We start from the raw sequence: 21,425 nt of genomic DNA, 5'->3' as shown, positions 1-21,425 counted from the left end.
GTAAGTATTTATTAATTTTATATATGTAATGTAAGTACCTGTATACATTAAACTGTATATATAATAATACATAAAAATATGAACCCACTCCACACATTCTCTTGTGCCACTTACATGTACAAAACCTTGTTCCTAAATGCACATCCTGATCTGAAACTCTTCCTTGATAGATGTAAAGGATCCCATAATCACCACACCAGAAATCAATATCTCTCTGATATCCCCCGAGTCAAACTAAATCTGTGCAAACTCTCTATGCAAATAAAGTAATTGGTTATTGCTCCTAATTGGTAAACTCTTTATTGAATTAAAAGCTGTCCAGCTGTTCAAAACATTATTCAAAAGTAAAACTAAAAAGCATTAATTTCATCCTTATAGTTTCCTACGTAGTTCTTCAAACTTGCACTGTTACTTGTGCTACCCACTCCCCCAATATATATGGCTAACTCATGCAACTTGCATGGCTTAGCCACATCTGGGCCTAGTGCTGGGAACTAGGTTCCCAGCACTACGCTGGGAACAAGGTTCCCAGTATTAGGCTGGGAACCAGGTTCCCAGTACTAGGCTGGGAACGTAGTTGTTCAATCTTGCACTATAACTTGTGCTACCCACTCCCCCAATATATGGGGCTAATCCATGCAAATTCTATATTCAGTATATATTTCAGGATGGTTGCATCAACTTTGAAGCTGCTAAAAGAACATTCCAGGAGTGGAGATTTATGCAGTATGAACTTGCAAATGTCCAAAGCTACAATAAGACCGTGTGCCCTGCTTGTCATACTAACCCATTTGCCATACATATTGATGACAACAAAAAGTTATTCCCATATGAAAAAGTTGGAAGGTACAGTTCTTAAATAATTTTCCTTTTGTAAGATAAATTTTTATTTTTAAACAATTAATACATTTCTATTAGGGCAACTTATATATCACAATACATTATTCGTTATGTAAATATATCAATATCTGAAAAATTCTTACATGCAATACATAATAGCGTTATTCATGTATTACAACATTAAGTAATATATATTTACACAATCATCAAAATTGAAAACAAATCAATGTAAATTATGTAAATACTGTCATTTTGTTTCTTTCAGAGGATTGAGGGAATCATATTATTCAGAGAGTGTCTTTGCTGCTGACTGATGTGACTAATCACCTTAACCATATAGAGAGCTTAAAAACAAAGGTAAATATTATGTGTACAGACTTTGTAAACTGTACATAGATTTTATATTTTTATTTATATATACAAGACTTTTTACATTCTTGTACAGCCACTAGCACGCATAGTGCTTCAAGCAAGTCGTTAATCCTATGTTCCCCAGAATATGACCCCACCAAATCCATTAACAACCAGGTACCCATTTTACTGTTGGGTAAACAGGGGGGGGGCCATAGTTAAGGGTTGATGCCCAGTAAATCTTCCAAGGCCAGGATACAAACCCAGGACAAAGCGCTCGCGAAACGCCAGGCGAGTGTCTTAACCCACTACACCATTGGGAAAAGACAGTCATGATGTCTTACAGTTTACAGAGTTAATATATACATTATAACAAGTAGTTAGGTTTTTTTAACCCACAGGCAAGTCAACAAGTAAAACATAGAGTACTCAACGTTTGTCAAGAGCTACATGCACCATATAAATGGTGATTTTTGGGGTCTGAAGCCATATTGAGTAAGATGCTATATTTCTGTTGGTCTATATCACTTTTATATAACCCATCAGGTTAGGTTCTTTTCATTATTTATTATATATTTTATATATACTGTATTTATAATATATATATATATATATATATATGTATATATATATATATATTATATATATATATTATATAAATATATAATATATATGATATATATATATATAATATATATCATTTATATTTGATTTGCAGAACAGCCAAAATTGTGGTGTCTCGTTGTGGAAAGCGGCACGAAACGAACCGTATACACACAAATCCCTGGACCAGACTGGCATAAGCCTTGCATCATGCCGGCATGGTGTAATTCTCAAAATGTGCAATATGACTCGTGGTGAGGTTTTTGGCTATGCACACTATCTCCATATAAATTACTTCAAAAGTGCCAAGTACATCTGCCAGGACATTATTTGTCAATACTGGCCATGGGCCCTGAAAATTCAAGAAAAAAATAAAAAATTCACCCTACTGGAGACAAAGCCGTTCCTAGGTGTTTTGCATGCAAAAGCACATGCAGGGAGCCGGTCGGCCGAGCGGACAGCACGCTGGACCTGTGATCCTGTGGTCCTGGGGTCGATCCCAGGCGCCGGCGAGAAACAATGGGCAGAGTTTCTTTCACCCTATGCCCCTGTTACCTAGCAGTAAAATAGGTACCTGGGTGTTAGTCAGCTGTCACGGGCTGCTTCCTGGGGGTGGAGGCCTGGTCGAGGACCGGGCCGCGGGGACACTAAAAAGTCCCGAAATCATCTCAAGAAGAAGAAGATGGTATTGCCAGGTAAATAATTATCATTTGTCAAAATAACGGGTATAAATGTAACGTTATTTTAGGGTTAAAAAGCTATTAATCAGAATAAATGATTTAGTCATAATTAAATTTTTGAGCAATCGACTAATATTCTTTCCTTGTAATTATTTTACAGTGTGTTACATCTTAATTATAGGTCTTGTATGGAGGACGCTGGCAGCACGGAAGTGGTTTGACCACAGGTGAAGAAACCGAGCAAATTTTCAGCTATATGTCGCGGTACAACAGTACCACCAAAAACATGTTGAAAGCTGGTTAGTTTATAGTGCATTGTTACAATGAGGAAGGTATAATCTATTAAAACTTGTTAGTGATATTTATTATGTGTAATGAAGATGACTTCAGTAACTAGCAACACCTGGTGTCACCCTACAACTTTGTGTGTATGAATTGGATTTGATTAATATAGCAAGTAAATTATAGATGGTATAAAAGTGAATGTTGACCAGACCACACACTAGAAGGTGAAGGGATGACGACGTTTCAGTCCGTCCTGGACCATTCTCAAGTCAACTGTGATGAGGAGGTAGAGACAGGCAATAAATAGGCTAGAGAGAGCTGAGGAGCAAAGTAAGGTGTATTTTAGGGGATAGTAATAATAATAAGAGCTGCAGATGGCCTATTGGCCCATACGAGGCAGCTGCTATTATAACCACTGAATGAGAAGGAGATAGGAATAAGAACTAACTAACACACCAACAAACTAACACACTTCGTAGCAATCTAGTTCACAGTGCTCCTCAAAAAAAAAAAAAAAATGCTCCTCCTGCTGCTGGTGTCTACTCTATTTCCTGTTCATCTTGTACAATACTTTGGCGAAACTGGCTGTACACTGAATGACAGACTTAAAGAACGCAAGAGAAGTGTCAAGTCTGCAGACACTAACAATGCTCCCTTCTGCCATGTGAGGGATTCTAATCATCCCATAGATTGGTCTTCCTCCAAAATAATCTTTCCTGCCTCTACTCTACACAGACGCCGTCTTGTTGAATCGGCTCTAATACACAATGTACCTAACATGAACTTGAGTCCTGGCTTTGTTGATGTGGACTCTTCCCTTTCACAGTATATACTCAAATGCTGTAATCTTTCTAACAAACGTGACTTAACATAAGCCTACCCCTTCCATTTATCTATCTTTTCTTTCTCTTTCCTTTTCTTTCTCTCTTCTCCCTTTTTTCTGTTCATTGTCTTCTCCTACGCTCCCTTGCTATCGTCTTCTTATTCCTATCTCCTTCTCATTTGGTGGTTATAATAGGAGCTGCCTCGTATGGGCCAATAGGCCCTCTGCAGCTTTTATTATTATTACTATCCCCTAAAATACACCTTACTTTGCTCCTTAGCTCTCTCTAGCCTGTTGACCAGACCACACACTAAAAGTTGAAGGGACGACGACGTTTCGGTCCGTCCTGGACCATTCTCAAGTCGATTCATTCTCTCTAGCCTATTTATTGCCTGTTTACTTCCTCATCACAATTGATTTGAGGACCGACGTTTCGGTCCAGGATGGACCGAAACGTCGTCGTCCCTTCACCTTCTAGTGAGTGGTCTGGTCTACATACTTTAGCCACGTTATTGTGACTCATCGCCTGCATAAAAGTGAATTATTTTCATTTTTCATATTCATTGAAGGGAGTTATTTTTTGTCCCTTTTTTTCAGAGCGTGAAGAAGAACTTAGTGAATCTTCATTTTTTTGGAACCAACGTAAACATGACTCTTTAGCTCGTGTTCTAGCTTCAAGATTTTGTAAGGCAAGTAATTTGCTTTATTCATTGAATATATGCAACAATGATCATGAATCACTAATATAAGTGCACAGGAAAAAAAAACATTCAAAAATAAAAATAACATTTACTGCCATTAAACAGCCTTCATCAGCAGTTAGGCTCGTAAGGATTGATTTTTTTTTTTTGTAACATCAAATATTAAATAAAAATTGCAACATTTATTATATTAACAGGGCAGTTTTTCCTCCTGTTGATAGGCAATAGAAGCTGCAGAGTTAATAAGAAAGGAGTTAGCTGACTTATCTCTTGATGAAAAACAACTTCTCATCTGGATTGCAGAGTTAACCAACTTAGCCCAGAGTTTAAATAAAAGGTTTGCTTGTAAAATATATAGTAAGAAACACTGTTTTGAAATACTCTTATATATTTTAACAAGGTTATTGTACTGTAAAATCAATGCAGTACCATAAATCATAAAATTGCCAAAACATTTCTTTATTATTTTAATTGTTTAGTTCTTATACAGTAATTGTCAGCCATCATAAAATGCCATTGTGACCATTGCCTAAAAATTTAAGTTAATTTTTTTCTTAATTAATCAGGGTCTTTACATGTTTGAATTTAGTAAACATTATAGTAAACAGTATCCTATATTCTCAACAGATCAGTTTCTCAAAATGATGTTCAAAAGGGGATAGAGTTAGTATGTGACTCAATTAGAACCAAGAAATCCCACATATCCAGTGTAGCAGGTATGTTAAAGCTTATGTATAAGTTAGGGACTGATAAAACAAACAGAAATCTTTTAGTGTTTGTAAAATACTTCAAGAAAACAATGACTTTTCTGGGGGGAGCCCCGTCGGCTCCCCGGAGCTTTACCGGCTGATATGCTAATGTCAGACTTTGGCATCAGTCATGTGTATGGAGTTCTAGGGCCTACCGGGGACCACGAGCCAGAACCTGGCCCCCTCAGAGAGGCAAGGGGAGCAATGGCCTATAGAAACCCCCGTGTGGTTGGAAGCATTCTATGTCTGCCATCGACCGGGTCAAGCATCCAGAAAGGTAAGCATTCCAAAACAAACCCCTATTCTGGTGAAAATTGTTACCTAAGCCGAACTAGTGGATAGAACTCTTCAACAGAAAACAAGGAAACTAGTATGACGTCAGACGTCACCGCGCCGCTGTCTGCGCAGCTCCCCCCTCCCCGGGAGGGGGAAGGGGGAGCCCCAGACCTCCCACGCCGGCTATCCACCCATCAGTTCTTCGGCTGATGCTATAGGCACCGGTTATGTGCTCCGGCTCCAGTGGTTGTTTCAGCACTGTACCTAGAGTGTGGTGTCTGTTTTCTAGGTGGTGCGTGAGCCGGGAGTGATTCTTCAGTACTCGGGCTGCATGCGCCTAGGGTTCCCTTCCCTAGGTGCCCTGTAAGTACTGCCCTTGGGGCTTGGGGCCACCTTCCACAAGTTCCTTGGGTCCTGCCCCTGCTTGGCCGTTTACTGCTTGGTTTTCGGCCGCTCTTTGTGTGCTCGGGTGTTCTGTCTCCCTTGTTCGTCTTAGAGTAAGGGGAAGTTTTTGCACTGGTGGGGCGCAAGGTACTGTGCAGCTTGTCTTTACCAATCATAGCGGCCGGCTCTGTTTCGCTTGGGTACTCTGTCCTCTTGCCGGGTTTTCTTTTTCTTTTTGTTTATCTACCTGGTGGGGGGGTCTGCCTTCGTTCTTGCCCCTTGTGTTCTGAGTATTTTCTGGTGGTACCCCTGCTAGGTCCCCGTGAGTGTACACGTCCCGGGGGTTCAGCTCTTAGAAAGTTGTTTGGTAGCTTTGGGTGCCGGTTAGCAGTACCCTGCCTGGGATTACCTGAGCGCGAGTCCTCTTATAGTAAACGCTCGGGACCCTGGAAAACCCCTGGGGGCGAGCGGGTCCGATGGATGTGACCCCAGAGTCCCCCCCTCGCTTCCAGCGAGTTTGAGGGTTGCTCTCAACCTTTGTCTGTGGGTGACTCTCTGTTTTGCCTCCGTCTGCTGCCTGTGGGGTCGGTGACACCTTCGACCCGGAGTCCTGCGAGTTTAGTTGCTCGTTGTGGCTCGGTTACCCAGTTGTGCTAACAAAGCGGGTGCGGGCAGCAGGGGCGTTGCACTTGAGCCTTGGTGGTGGCAACGTTCTCGTGGTTTCCTCCCCGGGAGCCCCGGGGCTGCCCCGTTGTAGTTCGTTTTGGGACTTGGGGGTGTTGGTTGCTTCGGTTCCATCCACGCCCCCTTGTCTTTCCCCTGGTTCACCCTTCCTGCCTGCATCCGGTTCCTTACCGTCTGTAGGTTCGGGGCGGTGTTTTTGGTGGTGTTGAGACTCGGGCAGTCTCGGGGAATTCCCCTTCCGGGGTAGTGACGGGGGCATTTGGGCCTGTTCCTCCAGCCGTGTTGTATGAGTCTGCCAGTGGGCTCCCTTCCTTAGTGTTTTCACGGCTGCCCTGGTTTTCTGGTACGGCCGGGGCTTTGGGGGAACGGCTCGGCCCTGGGGCCTGTCGTGTAGGTTCCCGGGGCTGGGGAGGGGCTGACTTGGGGGGGCCTGGGCCCCGTTAGACCCCGTGGGGGTTTTTATCCCCCTCTAGGCAGGGCTTGTGGTTACGCGGAGTAGGGTCTTTCTTCCTCACTCGCCGTACGTGCTGTTGGACGTCGGCCCCTCCCCGGGCTCGGTTCCTTGGCCTTTGAGCCGGTTGGTTCCGTCCTGTGGGTGGATGTTTCCTCCCCCCCCCTTTTTTGGGACGGTGTTTTTGTCATGTTTCCCCGTTCGATGGGGTTCTGCGTGACTTCTGATCTCGGGTGCGCCTGCGCCTTCGTGTGCCTTCGGGACTAGTGTTGGCTTCTGTGTTCTCGAGGGTACGGGAAGGTTTTTCGCTACTTCCCGCATTATTGGAACGTCTGTCGGCTCCTCGTACTTGTCGCCCTGTTGGGCTACTTGTCGCCCTGTTGGGCTACTTGTCGCCCGGTTGGGCTACTTGTCGCCCGGTTGGGCTCCTTGTCGCCCGGTTGGGCTCCTTGTCGCCCGGTTGGGCTACTTGTCGCCCGGTTGGGCTACTTGTCGCCCGGTTGGGCTACTTGTCGCCCGGTTGGGCTACTTGTCGCCCGGTTGGGCTACTTGTCGCCCGGTTGGGCTACTTGTCGCCCGGTTGGGTTCCTTTTTGGGCTCTTTGCTTCTTTGGCCGGTTTTATTGTTCCTGCTTCCTCTTTTGGCTACTTTTCTCGTGCGCGCCGGGGGTGTCCTGGTTCCCAGTTGTGGGGAGGACACCGCGGTTTTCCCTGTGTCATGGGTGTGGACCGCCTCCTTCGCCTCTCCCTGTTCTCCTGCGGGTTCGGCAGGGTCCGGCTCTGGCGTCTTCACCTGGCGGTGCTCCCAAGTTCTTCTGGGCACGGTTGAGTCGTGTCAAGTTCGTGCCACCATTCGCCAGGTGAGTTTCTGCGGTCTGCCGTCTTTTGGCCGGGCGCTGGATGCGGCGGTGTTTATATACCTGTCTTTATTTAGGTATATTTTTGTACGACTGAGACCGTTCGCACACCAGTGACTGTCCCTTTATCACCCCTTCCTGTCCCCCTCATGTGCATGTCCAACCCATGCTGGAGTCATTCAGGGGATCCTCCTTTTTTAATGTTGTGAGGTGTGGGGGTTGTAGGGTTGGTTCTGTACTCACCTGGTAAGGCTCCTGGCTGTGCTTGCAGGATTTGAGCTCTGGCTCTTGGGTCCCGCCTATCTGGTAGAACTTGCGGGATAGTACCAGTGGAGTGCAGTGGTGCTGTTGGCACTTTTGGGGAACACTGTATTACCATCAGTGGTCTGTGCTTGTTACACGACCTACTTGCGAGCATAAGCCTTCTTGCTGGTTCGTCCGTGGACTTCCAGGGCGCACTGGCCTGTTTTCGTATGGCAGTTCCGGCCCGTCCTGGTTGTGGGGGTATGTGGGCCGGTGGACTGCTCCTAGCAGCTGCCTGGTGGGCCATCCTCTGGCCGGTCTGGCCTGACCTTGGGCCGGGCTTCAGGTGTAAAAGAGCTCCCAGTACCTCATCCAGCAGGTATCGAGCGGGGTTTCTCCGCCGTCGGTCGCCTGGTGCAGGTTTCTGGGCCTGCAGGGTTTTGTCGTGTCTCCGTTGGCCCTGTCTGGGGTCTGCCTGCTCCGTTCTCTGCCTTTGCAGAGGGGAGTTGCTATTTACATGTTGCATGTTGCAGTGGTGCCTGTTGCTGCTGCTGCACGTGTGCATTGGTACCGTGTTTCACGGTGGCGTGTCCTTGTTCCTGTGTCCGGTTGTGGAGTGGCAATTTGCTGCCGTTTTGTGCCTGGGGATTGCGTGGGGTTTTTGTCCCTGCCTGATTGTCCACCCCTGGTTGTTCTCCTGGGGTTTTTTGTGCTTCTGCTCTTTCTTCCTGCCTCCTCTGCAGCAGGGATGTTCTGCGTGTGTTCTTAGGCGTTGGTCAGCCTGTGTCCTGTGATGTGCTTCTTTGTCTCGGTCTATTGCAGTTGTTCGTGCCCCTTGGTTCGGGTCCTGTTCTGGCGGCGACCCTTCCGCCTTCTTTGGTTTTCCTAGCTTGCCCTGCCGGTTGTTGTTTTTTTTTTTGGGGGGGGGGGTCTTGCGATGTCTCGCGTCGGACCCGTCGTTTCTGAACTCCTGGCGGGCTTGCATGCTTTGGGGAGTTTTTCTGTTCGGCAGACGTTCCATCTCCTTGTGCCGCCTGGGTTTCGGTGGTTGCGCCCGAGATCTTCTCGCGGCTCCGCCTTTTCCTGGGCTCGGGGGGGCCTTGTCGGGGCTGCTTATGTTCTGCCTCGTGGTCTCGCCTCAGGTTGGTGGTCGGGTGGCTTCGTGGTAGGTGTCCCACCTGCGTGCTTCTCTTGGCGGCAGTATGGGGTATTTTGGCGGTCCTTCCTTTTCCTGTCCCTTCTTAGGTGGTTATTCTTGTTCGCTTGGTTTACTCTCGGCTTGGTTTTCAAGTGGGGGTTGGGGGCCGTCGTCTTGCCACATACTGTCGCCTCTTTTCGTGCGGCGCGGGCGGAGCCGCTTCAGCTTGCTTTCAGTCTTGGTGTTGCTTCTGCACCGTTAGTCAGCTGTCTTGTGCGTCGTTTCACCTCCGGCCTGTTCGTGCGCCGCTTGCACCATCCTGGTCTCTGGTCAGCGTGCTCTGTCTTCTCCTTGGTTGGTAGTGCCCCTTCGGTTCCGGTGTGTTTTTTCGTCGGCTCTTTCCTTTGGGCCTTTGCCTCTGGGGGTCGAGTCGCTGAGTTTTCTTGCTCCTTCGGTTTTAGCGTTTTGGTTGTTTGATGGCAGCAGTCTCCATCTTTTCTGGCGCGGGGTGGGGCTGCTGCGTTCTGGAGGGGTCCAGGGTTTGTTGGTGCTTCGTTGGTCGGGCCCGGGGTGTGTCGTTTTTGTGTTCAGTGGCGGCCCTCCGCTGTTGTTTGTGTGCCACGGCGTTTGGGTCCGGAGCGTGTTTTGCGTTGATCCGGTTCTGTTCTTCCCGGTTCGCGGGTGATAGTGTCCCGGGTGGTCAGCCGTGTTCTTGCGGCTAAGCTGCCTGTGTTCTTTCCTCATGCCTGTGGCGTTCGTGGCTTCGCTGCTCTCGCTGCCGTCTGGGTGACGTGGCCTTGCAGTCTTTCGGGCATGGATTTTTGGTGTTCGTGCAGGAGCCTTGCTGCTCGTGGTTCTCGTGTTGTTCCCGGGATTTTCGGGGCTGTGGCGCCTTGGGTTGGCGTTTGCTGCCGGTTGTCTCGCCTCCTTGGGGGGTGCGTGGTGTCCGCCTCCCGGTTTTGTCCCTTTAGACCTTCCTCTGTGGGTAGTTAGCTCCGGGGAGCCGACGGGGCTCCCCCCAGAAAACCAGCGTTGAATGTAATGAAACGCCATTTTCTGGGTGAGACCCGGAGGCTCCCCGGCAACCCTCCCTCCCTCCGGTCGGCGTTTTTCGCGTGTTTTGACATCCAGCCTCAGAACTGATGGGTGGATAGCCGGCGTGGGAGGTCTGGGGCTCCCCCTTCCCCCTCCCGGGGAGGGGGGAGCTGCGCAGACAGCGGCGCGGTGACGTATGACGTCATACTAGTTTCCTTGTTTTCTGTTGAAGAGTTCTATCCACTTAAAGTGTTAAATCATTGAGGAGATTCCAACGATCAACGTGGACCAGGTGAGGCTAGTCTGAGAAGAGACCCTCAAGGACTAACTCGACCTTGCTCCCAGGCCCTGTACGGTTGCTCTTGTATTTTCTCTGCTGATTCCGACAGCTTCATGAAGCGTCTGCCACATGTACATTGGCGACGTACGCATTGCAGCCGCGAAAGCAAAATAGAAAACCTCCACATCTGGCGCCCAATGTGATTGGCTTAGTTGGAACCTATGAGCTGGGTTGTAGAATAAAGTTTTGCACTTAAATTTCCCTGAAAATTCAAAAGTGACGAGCAGTATTCAGAGGAAGTTTAACGCCCGGTTAGGTACACACACCACCAGTATATCTGAGTGTGGAGAGTTCAAGTTCAAATAGCGCTACCTGCATCTTCGCCTGGCCTTGGCCGCTCGTAGATCTGACGACTTCGACACTCTTACTGAGCAAGAGTGTAAGGAACGAGTGGAGCAGTACATGAGGGCCGTGGAAGAGGGGATGCTACAAGCACACATGCAGGGTAGTACTGAGGTGGCGTGCACGAGTCTCATCACACTGGATGAGGCTATCGATTTTGAGACCCCGGTGAGAGATAACACAGTGGGAGAGACCCCAGTGAGAGACAACTTGGAGGTAGAGACCCCTTTGTGTGTTTGACGTCACTGAGAATGATGTCACTAGAATCACGAATGCTGCGGAAGAAAACGGAGTCACACGGGAATCTAGCCATGTAAATACTTCATTAAGGGGATTTTATGGGGAAGAATCGCTGCCCAAGAGGTCCTTGTGGACGACGCCAGCTCAAAGTGTAGGTATTACAGGCTCGCACTTATTCACCTTAAAGGAATACCGCGACCAGGTTAAGGGGTTGGGATTCGAAGGGAATAAAGTTGCAGAGCAAGCTATTGAAACTCTGGACTGATCAGCAGGACAGAGAAAGCAAACTGTGGACTGATCAGCAAGAGAGAGAAAACAAACGCTGGACTGATCAGCAGAACAGAGAGAGTACTGAACGCATAGCTCTCATGCAGTTACAAGCGAGACAGATTGACCAGACAAGTGATCGTTCAAAAGAGACTAACGTTGAACAAGGGAAGACTGTCAAACTACCTAAACTAGCTAACTTCGATGAGAGGGGCGACTCGATGGATGCATACATGAAGCGTTTCGAAGGTCACGCCGCTGATTGCGGGTAGGAAAGATCAAAGTGGTTACTCGCTCTTAGTGCAATGTTAAAGGATAGGGCACTAACCATCTACCACAGTCTGGGTCCGCACCAGCGCGGAGATTATGAGGCATTGACAACAGCGCTGCTGAACGGTTTTGGCATCACTGCAGACCGGATGCTAGAGAATTTCCGTAGGGCTCAATTGCAAAAAGGGGAGATATATGTGCTAATGTTACAGCGGTTAGAATCGAGTCTAAACCGTTACTGTGAACTCATGAAGACTGCTCCTGGGAGCATGGAGTTCTATCAACTGATGATTCGTGAACAGTTCTTAGAAGCATGCAAATCGTCTCTGCGCGTCAAGCTCAAACAGCAAGAAATTGTGTTAAATATGTCTATGGCCAAGCAAGCTGATCTGTGGGCTGGGGCCAGGAGACAGGTGAAAGGGGTGAAGCCGCACGAGAAGCATCATGCTACAGGTACTGGCGAGGAAGCTAAGCCTAAGACTGGTGTGTCGGGGGAGCAGGGAAACTCCTCGAACAAGTATGTGTACAAGTGTTACAACTGTGGTAAGCCGGGTCATCGGGCAGCTGATTGCAAGGCAAAACCGAACTCAGGTTACATAGCAGGTGTGAGCTCAAGTGGTAAGAAACAGCCCAACGTTGGAAAGGATCCACTAGCTTGGACCCTTGAGGTGGTGGACGGAAAATCGGCGAAAATCTTCCGTGACAAAGGCGCCACTACTCACATGGTAAGAAAAAGCCTAGTAAAGTCAGGATCTGAGACAGGTAGACACATCTATGTCAAATTCCCAAACGGCTATGCTAAAGAGATGGAGGAGGTGTATGTGTGGGTCGACACTCCTTACATCAAAGGTAAAATTCGTGCCGTTCAAAGGGAACGTGCTGTATATGGACTCTTATTGGGGAATGTCCCGGAAAACTCTGATTACCCAAGTCCACCCTCAAAGAAAACGGGGGAGAGTGGAGAGTACAGCCGCCCTCAGTCAGCTGGTGTGGAGTGCTCGCACTCGTTAAACTACGTGCTCGACGTCAATGGTGCCAGGAAGAAGTACCACATCGACATGCTCAAACGCTACGAGGACCCTCCTGTAGATTGATCTATAAAGCCGAAGAAGTGTGTAAGTCGTAAGAACAGGAGAGGACCACGGGGCTCGATATCGACATGGCAGTTCGACCACCCACTGCTCTCAGCAACGATCGCCGGTGTCTCAGTGATAACCGCCGACGAGGAGGTAGGTCAGCCAGGTCTCTCCAATCAACAGCAGCAAGAGACACACCGAGATGTTACGGTTGATGCTCAGCTGTCTGAAGATCAAGTAGACCAGGTTACTCGACTGGTAGCAGAGTACAAGGAGGTACTCTCTGACGTCACTAAAGTAGCAAAGGTAGAGGGTTACCGCATACCTTTGCTAGAGCAGCAAGCGGTATGAACAAAATCATATCCTGTTCCTCATCACCTTATACCACAGATGAGAGAAGAACTGGCATCTATGATTAACGCGGGAGTAATAGAGAAGTCGACCTCACCGTACTCAAGCCCGATGGTGTTAGTGAAGAAGCCTGGGGGGAGGTGTGCGCATCTGCCTCGACTTTAGGAAGTTGAACTCTGTTACGAACCCGGATCCAGCGTCCGAGCACGGAGCAGTAACGACCACGCCATCTGTGGGTCAGCTCCCGAAACCCCCGCCAAACGGACGACGACACCTGGTGAGGATGCCGTGTATCAGCTACGAGGGCCAGTTTCCAGTCCCGTTCAGCACTCTACACCGCCGCCACTGACCTCTGGTGAGGTGGTGCTCCGACGACAGCGCCATCTATGGACTGGATACGTCAGGTGTTTGTGCCCGAGCCCGTAAGTGAGGTGTTTTAGTGTCCCAGTTATTGATGACGTGTCTGCTTACAGAGCCGACCTGGGACTGCTGTGATGGAAGTGGAGTCAGTCTACCCGAGGCAGCCAGTCTCCATACCTTGAACCTTGCTGCAGCTGTTGTGAAGTCGTCCCCACGGAAGAACACTGTGGTGTGTTAGCCTGCCAGTGGAGTGGCAGTAAAAGGATTTACCCGGGACCGACTGTTGGAGACGATCATCCACTGGGGTACTGAAGACAGGAGAGTGATTTGTGGTGTCACACGAGGCTCCTGTCTAGGGCGTTCCCCTTTTATCGTTCGTGGAGTGGCCGTACCAGCCTTGTTGGCTCAGAACCTGCCAGCAGACCAGCTGGACGTGTGGTTGACGGCCTCCACGGCGGTGCCCCCAGTGGACATGTGTTTTGGCTGACCTGTGGCCAGGGTAGGCTCAGCTTCTTTGAAGAATTCGTTGTGTGGCCACGAAGAAAGCACCAAGGACTCAGCGCCTAGCTTCTGGATCCAGAGTCTTCAGCAGAAGACTACATTGTGAAGAATCCCCTTGTCAAGTGTTAATATCCCTCCCCCTTGTGCACTCTTTTATTTTATATATTTAATCGGTGATGATGAAAATTATAATATTAAGTTCTTAGCTTTCTTTCCCTACTCCCTTTAAGTTACTTGCGTCACGGATCTCATCCCTTGATAGCCACTACTGGCTTGGGAACGGATATATATATCTGACTCTAACAACATCAGAGTGAGAACCCCGTTGCGTCCCGAGAGGGTCGTAACAAACTCCATCATAGAGTTTGATGCTGATCCAATGTTCAATCAAAATGAGATCTTCTCGAGGTTAGGTACCAGCTGCTATTTCTCCAAGCTTGATCTGACAAAAGGATTTTGGCAGATTCCATTAGATGAAGACAGTTAGCCCTGCACTGCCTTCATAACAAGCGAAGGTCTCCCCCAGTTCACAGTCCTCCCGTTTGGACTGGTGAATGCCCCTACCATGTTCAACAGAACTATGCACAAGGCATTGCGGGGAATTACTGGAGTAGAAGTGATCGTGGACGATGTGCTCATCCACTCTGCTACGTGGGAAGAACATCTGAGCTTGCTAAGGCATGTGTTTGAACATCTGAGCTTGCTAAGGCAGGTGTTTGAACATCTGAGCTTGCTAAGGCAGGTGTTTGAACATCTGAGCTTGCTAAGGCAGGTGTTTGAACATCTGAGCTTGCTAAGGCAGGTGTTTGAACATCTGAGCTTGCTAAGGCAGGTGTTTGAACATCTGAGCTTGCTAAGGCAGGTGTTTGAACATCTGAGCTTGCTAAGGCAGGTGTTTGCAAGACAACAAGAAGTAGGAATGGTTGCAAAACCCACTAAGTGTGAGTTGGGGTGCAAGGAGGTCAGGTACCTTGGTCACGTGATAGGAGGAGGGTTCACCAGGCCGCTGCCTGAGCAGTGAACCCGCTCCACCCGCCACCAAGACTCAGGTTAAGTCATTTCTGGGACTTACAGGGCACTACAGGACTTTCATTCCCAATTTCACGTCCATAGCAACTCCGCTAACTAACCTAACCAAGAAGAATGCACCTGTTAGAGTACGTTGGGCAGAAATGGAGAACTCAGCATTCGCGACGCTCAAGAAGAAACTAACTGAAGCACCCATGCTTAGACTACCAGATTCTACCAGGGAGTACAGCCTCCGGACAGATGCCTCAAATACAGGTATTGGTGCTGTACTCGTGCAAGAGTACGAAGGTGAAATTTGGCCAGTTGCGTACTCCAGTCGTAAATTGAGCGATGCTGAGCAGAAGTACTCCACTGTAGAAAAGGAACTCCTTGCTGCTGTCGCGAGAGTAAGGAAATTCTAACAGTATCTCTACAGTAGGCGTTTTACGTTTCAAGTAGATCACCAACCCGTCAACCACATCGGTACGCTTAAAAACGCAACCCTTAGAATAATGCGCTGGATGTTGTTCCTTCAAAAGTTCACATTCTGCGTGGTTTACATAAAGAAAGCAGACAACGTAGGCGCTGACTGGTTGAGTAGGTCAGGGGTGATTAACGAGACGTCGAACGAGGGAGACATTGTAACACCGCCACTAAAATGCACCACTATAATGGAACACTACTTATCCTGAGTAACACTTCCTCATCGGTTGCACTTGATAACACTGTTATGAGCTGACATAGGATGGTTACACCGGAACCAAAGGTACACTGCCAATAAGGAAATGCTAACACAAGGATTAAATACGCTGCCACCATCTGCCTTTGACCATTGAGACTATATCAAGCAACGAGGCAAGAAACATTGCTTGACTTGGAGAGTACTTTCTATGACTGTCATTAATTATGAAAACGGTTGTAAGCCACTATATCCAAAAGGCTAAGAGGATTCAACAATTGACACAGACGGGAAATTTAACGAGTTTATTGAGACCAAAATTATGTCAATCACCACTTATAAATCCTACTCTAACACTGGCAAAAAGTTAATAAATTTGGACATGGCACAAAACCTCAGAGATCACACACATTACCTTAAGACCTGTCTCTCCCTGGCTGAGGTGTTCTTCACAGCCCTCTCTGGACCCCAGTGTCCGGCACTCTGTCTCTCCTAAGTCCCTAAAGGACCTCTATATACAACCCCCACAGGGGGGAGGGGGGAGATCTGCTGTTACTACCTGCCCCAAGAGTGTACAGACACTCAAGAAATATTTCAATAAGCTTGTTTGACATTCACCATACACTCTTCAAGAGAGGAGTTATTAATTACATGTGTGACTGACCTCTGACCTGGCCAAAAGGGGGAGATCCAGGGATGTTTACACATAAGAATCTGGAGTCTAATTCCCTTGCATGAAATATTACATACTTGAAACTATGCTGACTAAGACTAACCCAGGAATTTTTTTAATATACAAGATGAACCGGAGGTCATCTGGGCTGACCTCTTGGAGAAGGCTTCCCTGGGTGTGAACTCTTAAGGGCGGGAGGTCACGGGTGTTACAACATGAGCGAGGAAATGCAACGCGAATCACCGGAAATTGGTTCCCAGTGTGTCTCTGATGTTTCAGGCATGACACAGGTGGAGAGAGGCACTGGACAGACTAGTGCCACTCAGGGATTCGAGACGTTGAGTCGGCCCAGAGCTGGAGCTACGTCCAGCCACAGTGCCTGTTCAAGACCTGAACAGATAGCCACTTATGATCCGGTGACTGAAGAAATTACTCACTTAACAGACGGAGTCTAAACGAGGACCCGCTTCGCCTAGCAGTATAGAAAACGGGGTCCGCTCGACCCGGCCGCACCACGTGCACGTGTGTCAGCGGTGTGAGAGGTTAGGACAAGTCACCACTCTGTGGAGCTCGGTCTTTCGTTTGGGGGGGGGGGGGGGACGGGGATGTAAGAGGATGGTCTCTCATGATTATCCCACAGCTGACTTGAATGGCTGATTGCAGTGCACAGTGCACCGATCCTCGTGCACAAGCCCTATCTCTGTTAACCCTGGATAGTAAACTGTCATGTTGGGTACCTCCAGGATGCCCACTTAACCAGGAATACGTTTATAATACGAAGGCCGCCGTATGTCCAGGCAGGAAGTAGATACAGGGAAGTTAAACATACTTGCCACAGGGTCAGTGAGAACACAGGAGGTGCCAGGCGTGAGAGAGGGAGAGGAGACGCCAGCTCAAGCGACAGATGTGACCTCTGGGGTCAGCCTCAACCGGCGTGATGGGGAATAACAACTGTGACGTGGTCATGACGTGTTCATGACGTCACCTCTGCTACTGATCAGAGAACGATCAATATGATTGGTTCCTGCACTTTTGCTGCAATGCCATTGGTCAATTGTAATCCCTAGTGTGTGTCCCACGAGATGCCCTACAGCCGGTGGCAAGAGCATTCACGTGAGGGAGCCCATGCATAGAGGACGTGTCCTGTTCTGTCTATGGGCCAATAGACAGAAGAACACCGTCCATTCCTCACCGTTAGGTTAAACTCAGCGTCTTTTCGATATACCAACGCTCGCCTGGAATCGGGACTGTGACTATATTGTTTAGAAGCCTAGTGACAAATCACCAGAGCGAAACAGACTTGTATCAGGTAACCCTGGTGACAAATTAAGGCCATCTGTGAGTGACCTAGAGTGAACTAAGGCAGTGCCGCCGCCTAAGTAATCTGTGTGTGACTTTTACCACAGTGTATCTGTACCACAGTGTACCGCATGGTACCATATAACCACCGGCCGCCACTGTCTAGAGAGTGTAGCTAGTACCTCAGTACCTCGGTACCTCGAGCCGCCAGCCGCCGCCGCCTTGCCTCACACTACGAGACGATACCACCCTTGCTCACCGCTAATGCCATCAAAAGTGTATGCGTGTGTCTGACATACAGCGCGCCCTCCTGCGAGTATCTCTGTTTCAAGAACGGTTTGTGGGAAAGCCTTGTCGTCAATGGTCTCACGTCGTGACGAGCAGAAGCAGCTGTCAGGCCACCTACGAGTTCTTGCATCAATGTGCCTGAGTGAGTGAGTCAATAAGAGAGGTAGCCATACCTGTAAGTACAAGATCTTGTCATTGTTTTATTGTTTCTGTCTGTGTTGATCTGAGGGATCAACCACACTTCTCACCTATGCATACCTGACACAGGTTATAGGTGAAGACACCCGACGGTGTATGCGTGTTTATCTGTGTGGGGTATCACATTACACTCGTCTGTGAATGTGAGCTTCACATACACCACACATTTAGTTATTGTGTGACATTATTATTGTGCATGTTATTGCCTGTCCCATTGTCAGTTCCATTGTGTTTATTGCATATCATCATTACCCGAGTATCCGGTTGGAACTCTTGTGGTCCCTTTGCATACCGGCAATTAGATTGCTGTGTTAATGACTGGCTGTCAACTATGTTAAGTTAGGTGTTTCTCCACGAGTGGATCCGAATCGGTTAGCCAGACGTCAAGAGTCTCGCTAATGCACCCATAGCCTTTCTGACGCCAATCTAAACTAAATCAAGCACCCTGTGTATTAGTGGTTAAGTTAGTAAATAAACTACTGTTAAGCTTTATGCGGTGTTTCCGTTGAACCACTTCTGAATACTGCCAACTATTTACTCAAGCCTTCAGCTCCAGGTGTCTCCAACACCGAGTTGCCTAATTCACTAATCTATGAATGTGATGAGGACCCTAGGAGTCCCTTAAAGTGTTTCAATCATTGAGGAGATTCCAACGATCAACGTGGAGCAGGACCAGGTGACGCTAGTCTGAGAAGAGACCCTCAAGGACTCTAACTCGACCTTGCTCCCAGGCACTGTATCGTTGCTCTCGTATTTTCTCTGCTGATTCAGACAGCTTCGTGAAGCGTCTGCCACATGTACATTGGCGACGTACACATTGCAGTCGTGAAAGCAAAATAGAAAACCCCAACAAAGGGGCAGTCTTTAACGTGATTGGGAATACATACTCACATACATTCATACATACATACATACATACATACTCACATACATTCATACATACATACATACATACATACATACATACATACATACATACATACATACATACATACATACATACATACATACATACATACATACATACATACATACTTACATACAAACAAACATACATACATACATACATACATACATACATACATACATACATACATACATACATACATACATACATACAAACAAACATACATACATACATACATACATACATACATACATACATACATACATACATACATACATACATACATACATACTTACATACATACATACATACATACATACATACATACATACATACATACATACATACATACATACATACATACATACATACATACATACATACATACTTACATACAAACAAACATACATACATACATACATACATACATACATACATACATACATACATACATACATACATACATACATACATACATACATACATACATACATACATGGGGGACACAGGTGGAAACTTAGTACCCAGATGAGCCACAGAGACGTTAGAAAGAACTTTTTCAGTGTCAGAGTAGTTAACAGGTGGAATGCATTAGGCAGTGATGTGGTGGAGGCTGACTCCATACACAGTTTCAAGTGTAGATATGATAGAGCCCAGTAGGCTCAGGAACCTGTACATCAGTTGATTGACAGTTGAGAGGCGGGACCAAAGAGCCAAAGCTCAACCCCCGCAAGCACAATTAGGTGAGTACATACATACATACATACATACATACATACATACATACATACATACATACATACATACATACATACATACATACATACATACATACACAACCGAGCCGAGCCGTTGATGGAGGGTCGCGGTGTCACATGCTTCGATAAACGCCAATATTTTTGGGTTAATTAAGGCTACAGTGACGGATCACAGATCTAGGGGTATCACAAAGTGTATAACCGCCGCGAATAGGAAAGAAAAATACAGTGCTATCACTAGAACTTTGTGTTAAACAGTGAATTCACCAGACAGGCCACGTAAGAGGGCCCGGGAGGCTTTGTTTACATATTGGATCAAGTGATCAGTGGTACAGTAAATTGGTGAACTGTAACACAACAGACGCACCGATACAGTGACTGACTCCAGAAATTTGTGTTAGATAGAGAAACCCCGCCATCACCAATCTACTGGATTAGTAAATCACCACGTGGGAGGCGACGACGGATCACTTCGTCATCCAGCATGGTAATTATTCACCTGGTTGTGTGAGCGGGAGGCTGACAGGTTGGTACCCCTCTCTGCTCAATTCTTCAGGTGTACAGAGTGAGGTAAAATAGTATTGAATTCTTGTTCAGTATATCATATACATTTAAAATCTCAAAGTGGCTCATTTTGGGAAGAGGTTGACATTTACGGGACCCCCGTAACACACGCACGAACGCACACGTACGTTTGCAAGCACACACTCACGCACACGCAAAAACAAACACACACACACACAAGCACAAACGTCCAGTCAGGCTAGAAAGGATTAACACCTTTCGAGGAAAGGGGATAAAACCCCACTCATAATCCACCCCCTCTCTTACCCCCCCCCCCCATCTCACTAACCCAATACACTCCCCACCCCACTCCCACTCCCCACATACTCTCTCTATCTCTCCTTCTTTCCCGATCTCCCTCTCCCCTCCTCTCTCCCTCTCCCACACACACGCACACACCTCGCCGAGGCAAAACGTTTAAATGAGAGCAGGAATGAAGAAGAAATCAATTCTTTTTTCTACAAAGTGATAGGGGGTAGGCAGGCCAGTACAGTGGTACATAAAGGCAAACCATCAAAATCATTAGAGAAAGGGGGAGGGAAAAATAAGAAGGGGAACAAGTTCCTGAAGATTGCATACACCAACATAGATGGAGTAAAATCGAAGATACTGGAGTTAAGTGATGTAATACAGCTGCAGACACCAGACATTGTTGCACTCACAGAGACAAAACTTGAAGATGTTATTTTAAAAGAGGTCATATTCCCAAGGAGCTACTCAATTTGGAGACGGGACAGAAAAATTAAGAAAGGCGGTGGCGTTGCTGTGCTAGTGAAAGAACACCTAAAGGTGAACGAAATAATGACTGCCAATCCACAAGAAGTTGACATAATAGCACTAGAGATCTGCCATGAGGATGATAAACTAATGATCATAAATACATATAGTCCACCGTATAGAAGCATATGGTCAAAGGAGCTAGATAGTAAACGCGAAGGTCTTATAACAATAATGAGAGAGATCATAGCGAGAGTGGATAACAATAGTTCACGACTGTTGAAGTCGGCGACTTCAACTTAAAATCCATAGACTGGGAAGCATATGAAGCTAAAAGAGAAGAATTTTGGACCTGTAAATTTGTAGACCTCATCCTGGAAACATTCTTGTATCAACATGTTAAACAAGCTACGAGGATGAGGGAAGGGGACGTTCCCTCCATGATAGATTTGATATTTACCAGGAAGGAGGAAGAAATATTTGACATT

At 47.1% G+C, this 21,425-nt stretch overlaps 1 protein-coding gene across 1 annotated transcript in view; it reads left to right on the top strand.

The window, feature by feature from the left end:
- The window catches only part of LOC138356436 (uncharacterized), a 2,569-nt gene extending 1,415 nt beyond the window's left edge, over positions 1-1,154 (top strand). Inside the window, exons 5-6 of the mRNA XM_069312586.1 lie at positions 668-846; positions 1,106-1,154. Coding sequence (XP_069168687.1) covers positions 668-846; positions 1,106-1,154 — 228 coding nt within the window. The remainder of the gene's footprint in view (positions 1-667; positions 847-1,105) is intronic.
- Positions 1,155-21,425: the final 20,271 nt, after the last annotated feature.

This window comes from Procambarus clarkii, chromosome 72 (assembly GCF_040958095.1).
Source record: "Procambarus clarkii isolate CNS0578487 chromosome 72, FALCON_Pclarkii_2.0, whole genome shotgun sequence".
NCBI lineage: Eukaryota > Metazoa > Arthropoda > Malacostraca > Decapoda > Cambaridae > Procambarus > Procambarus clarkii.
The sequence above is the reverse complement of the archived record's forward strand: the minus strand, read 5'-3'. Positions and strand labels throughout refer to the sequence as shown.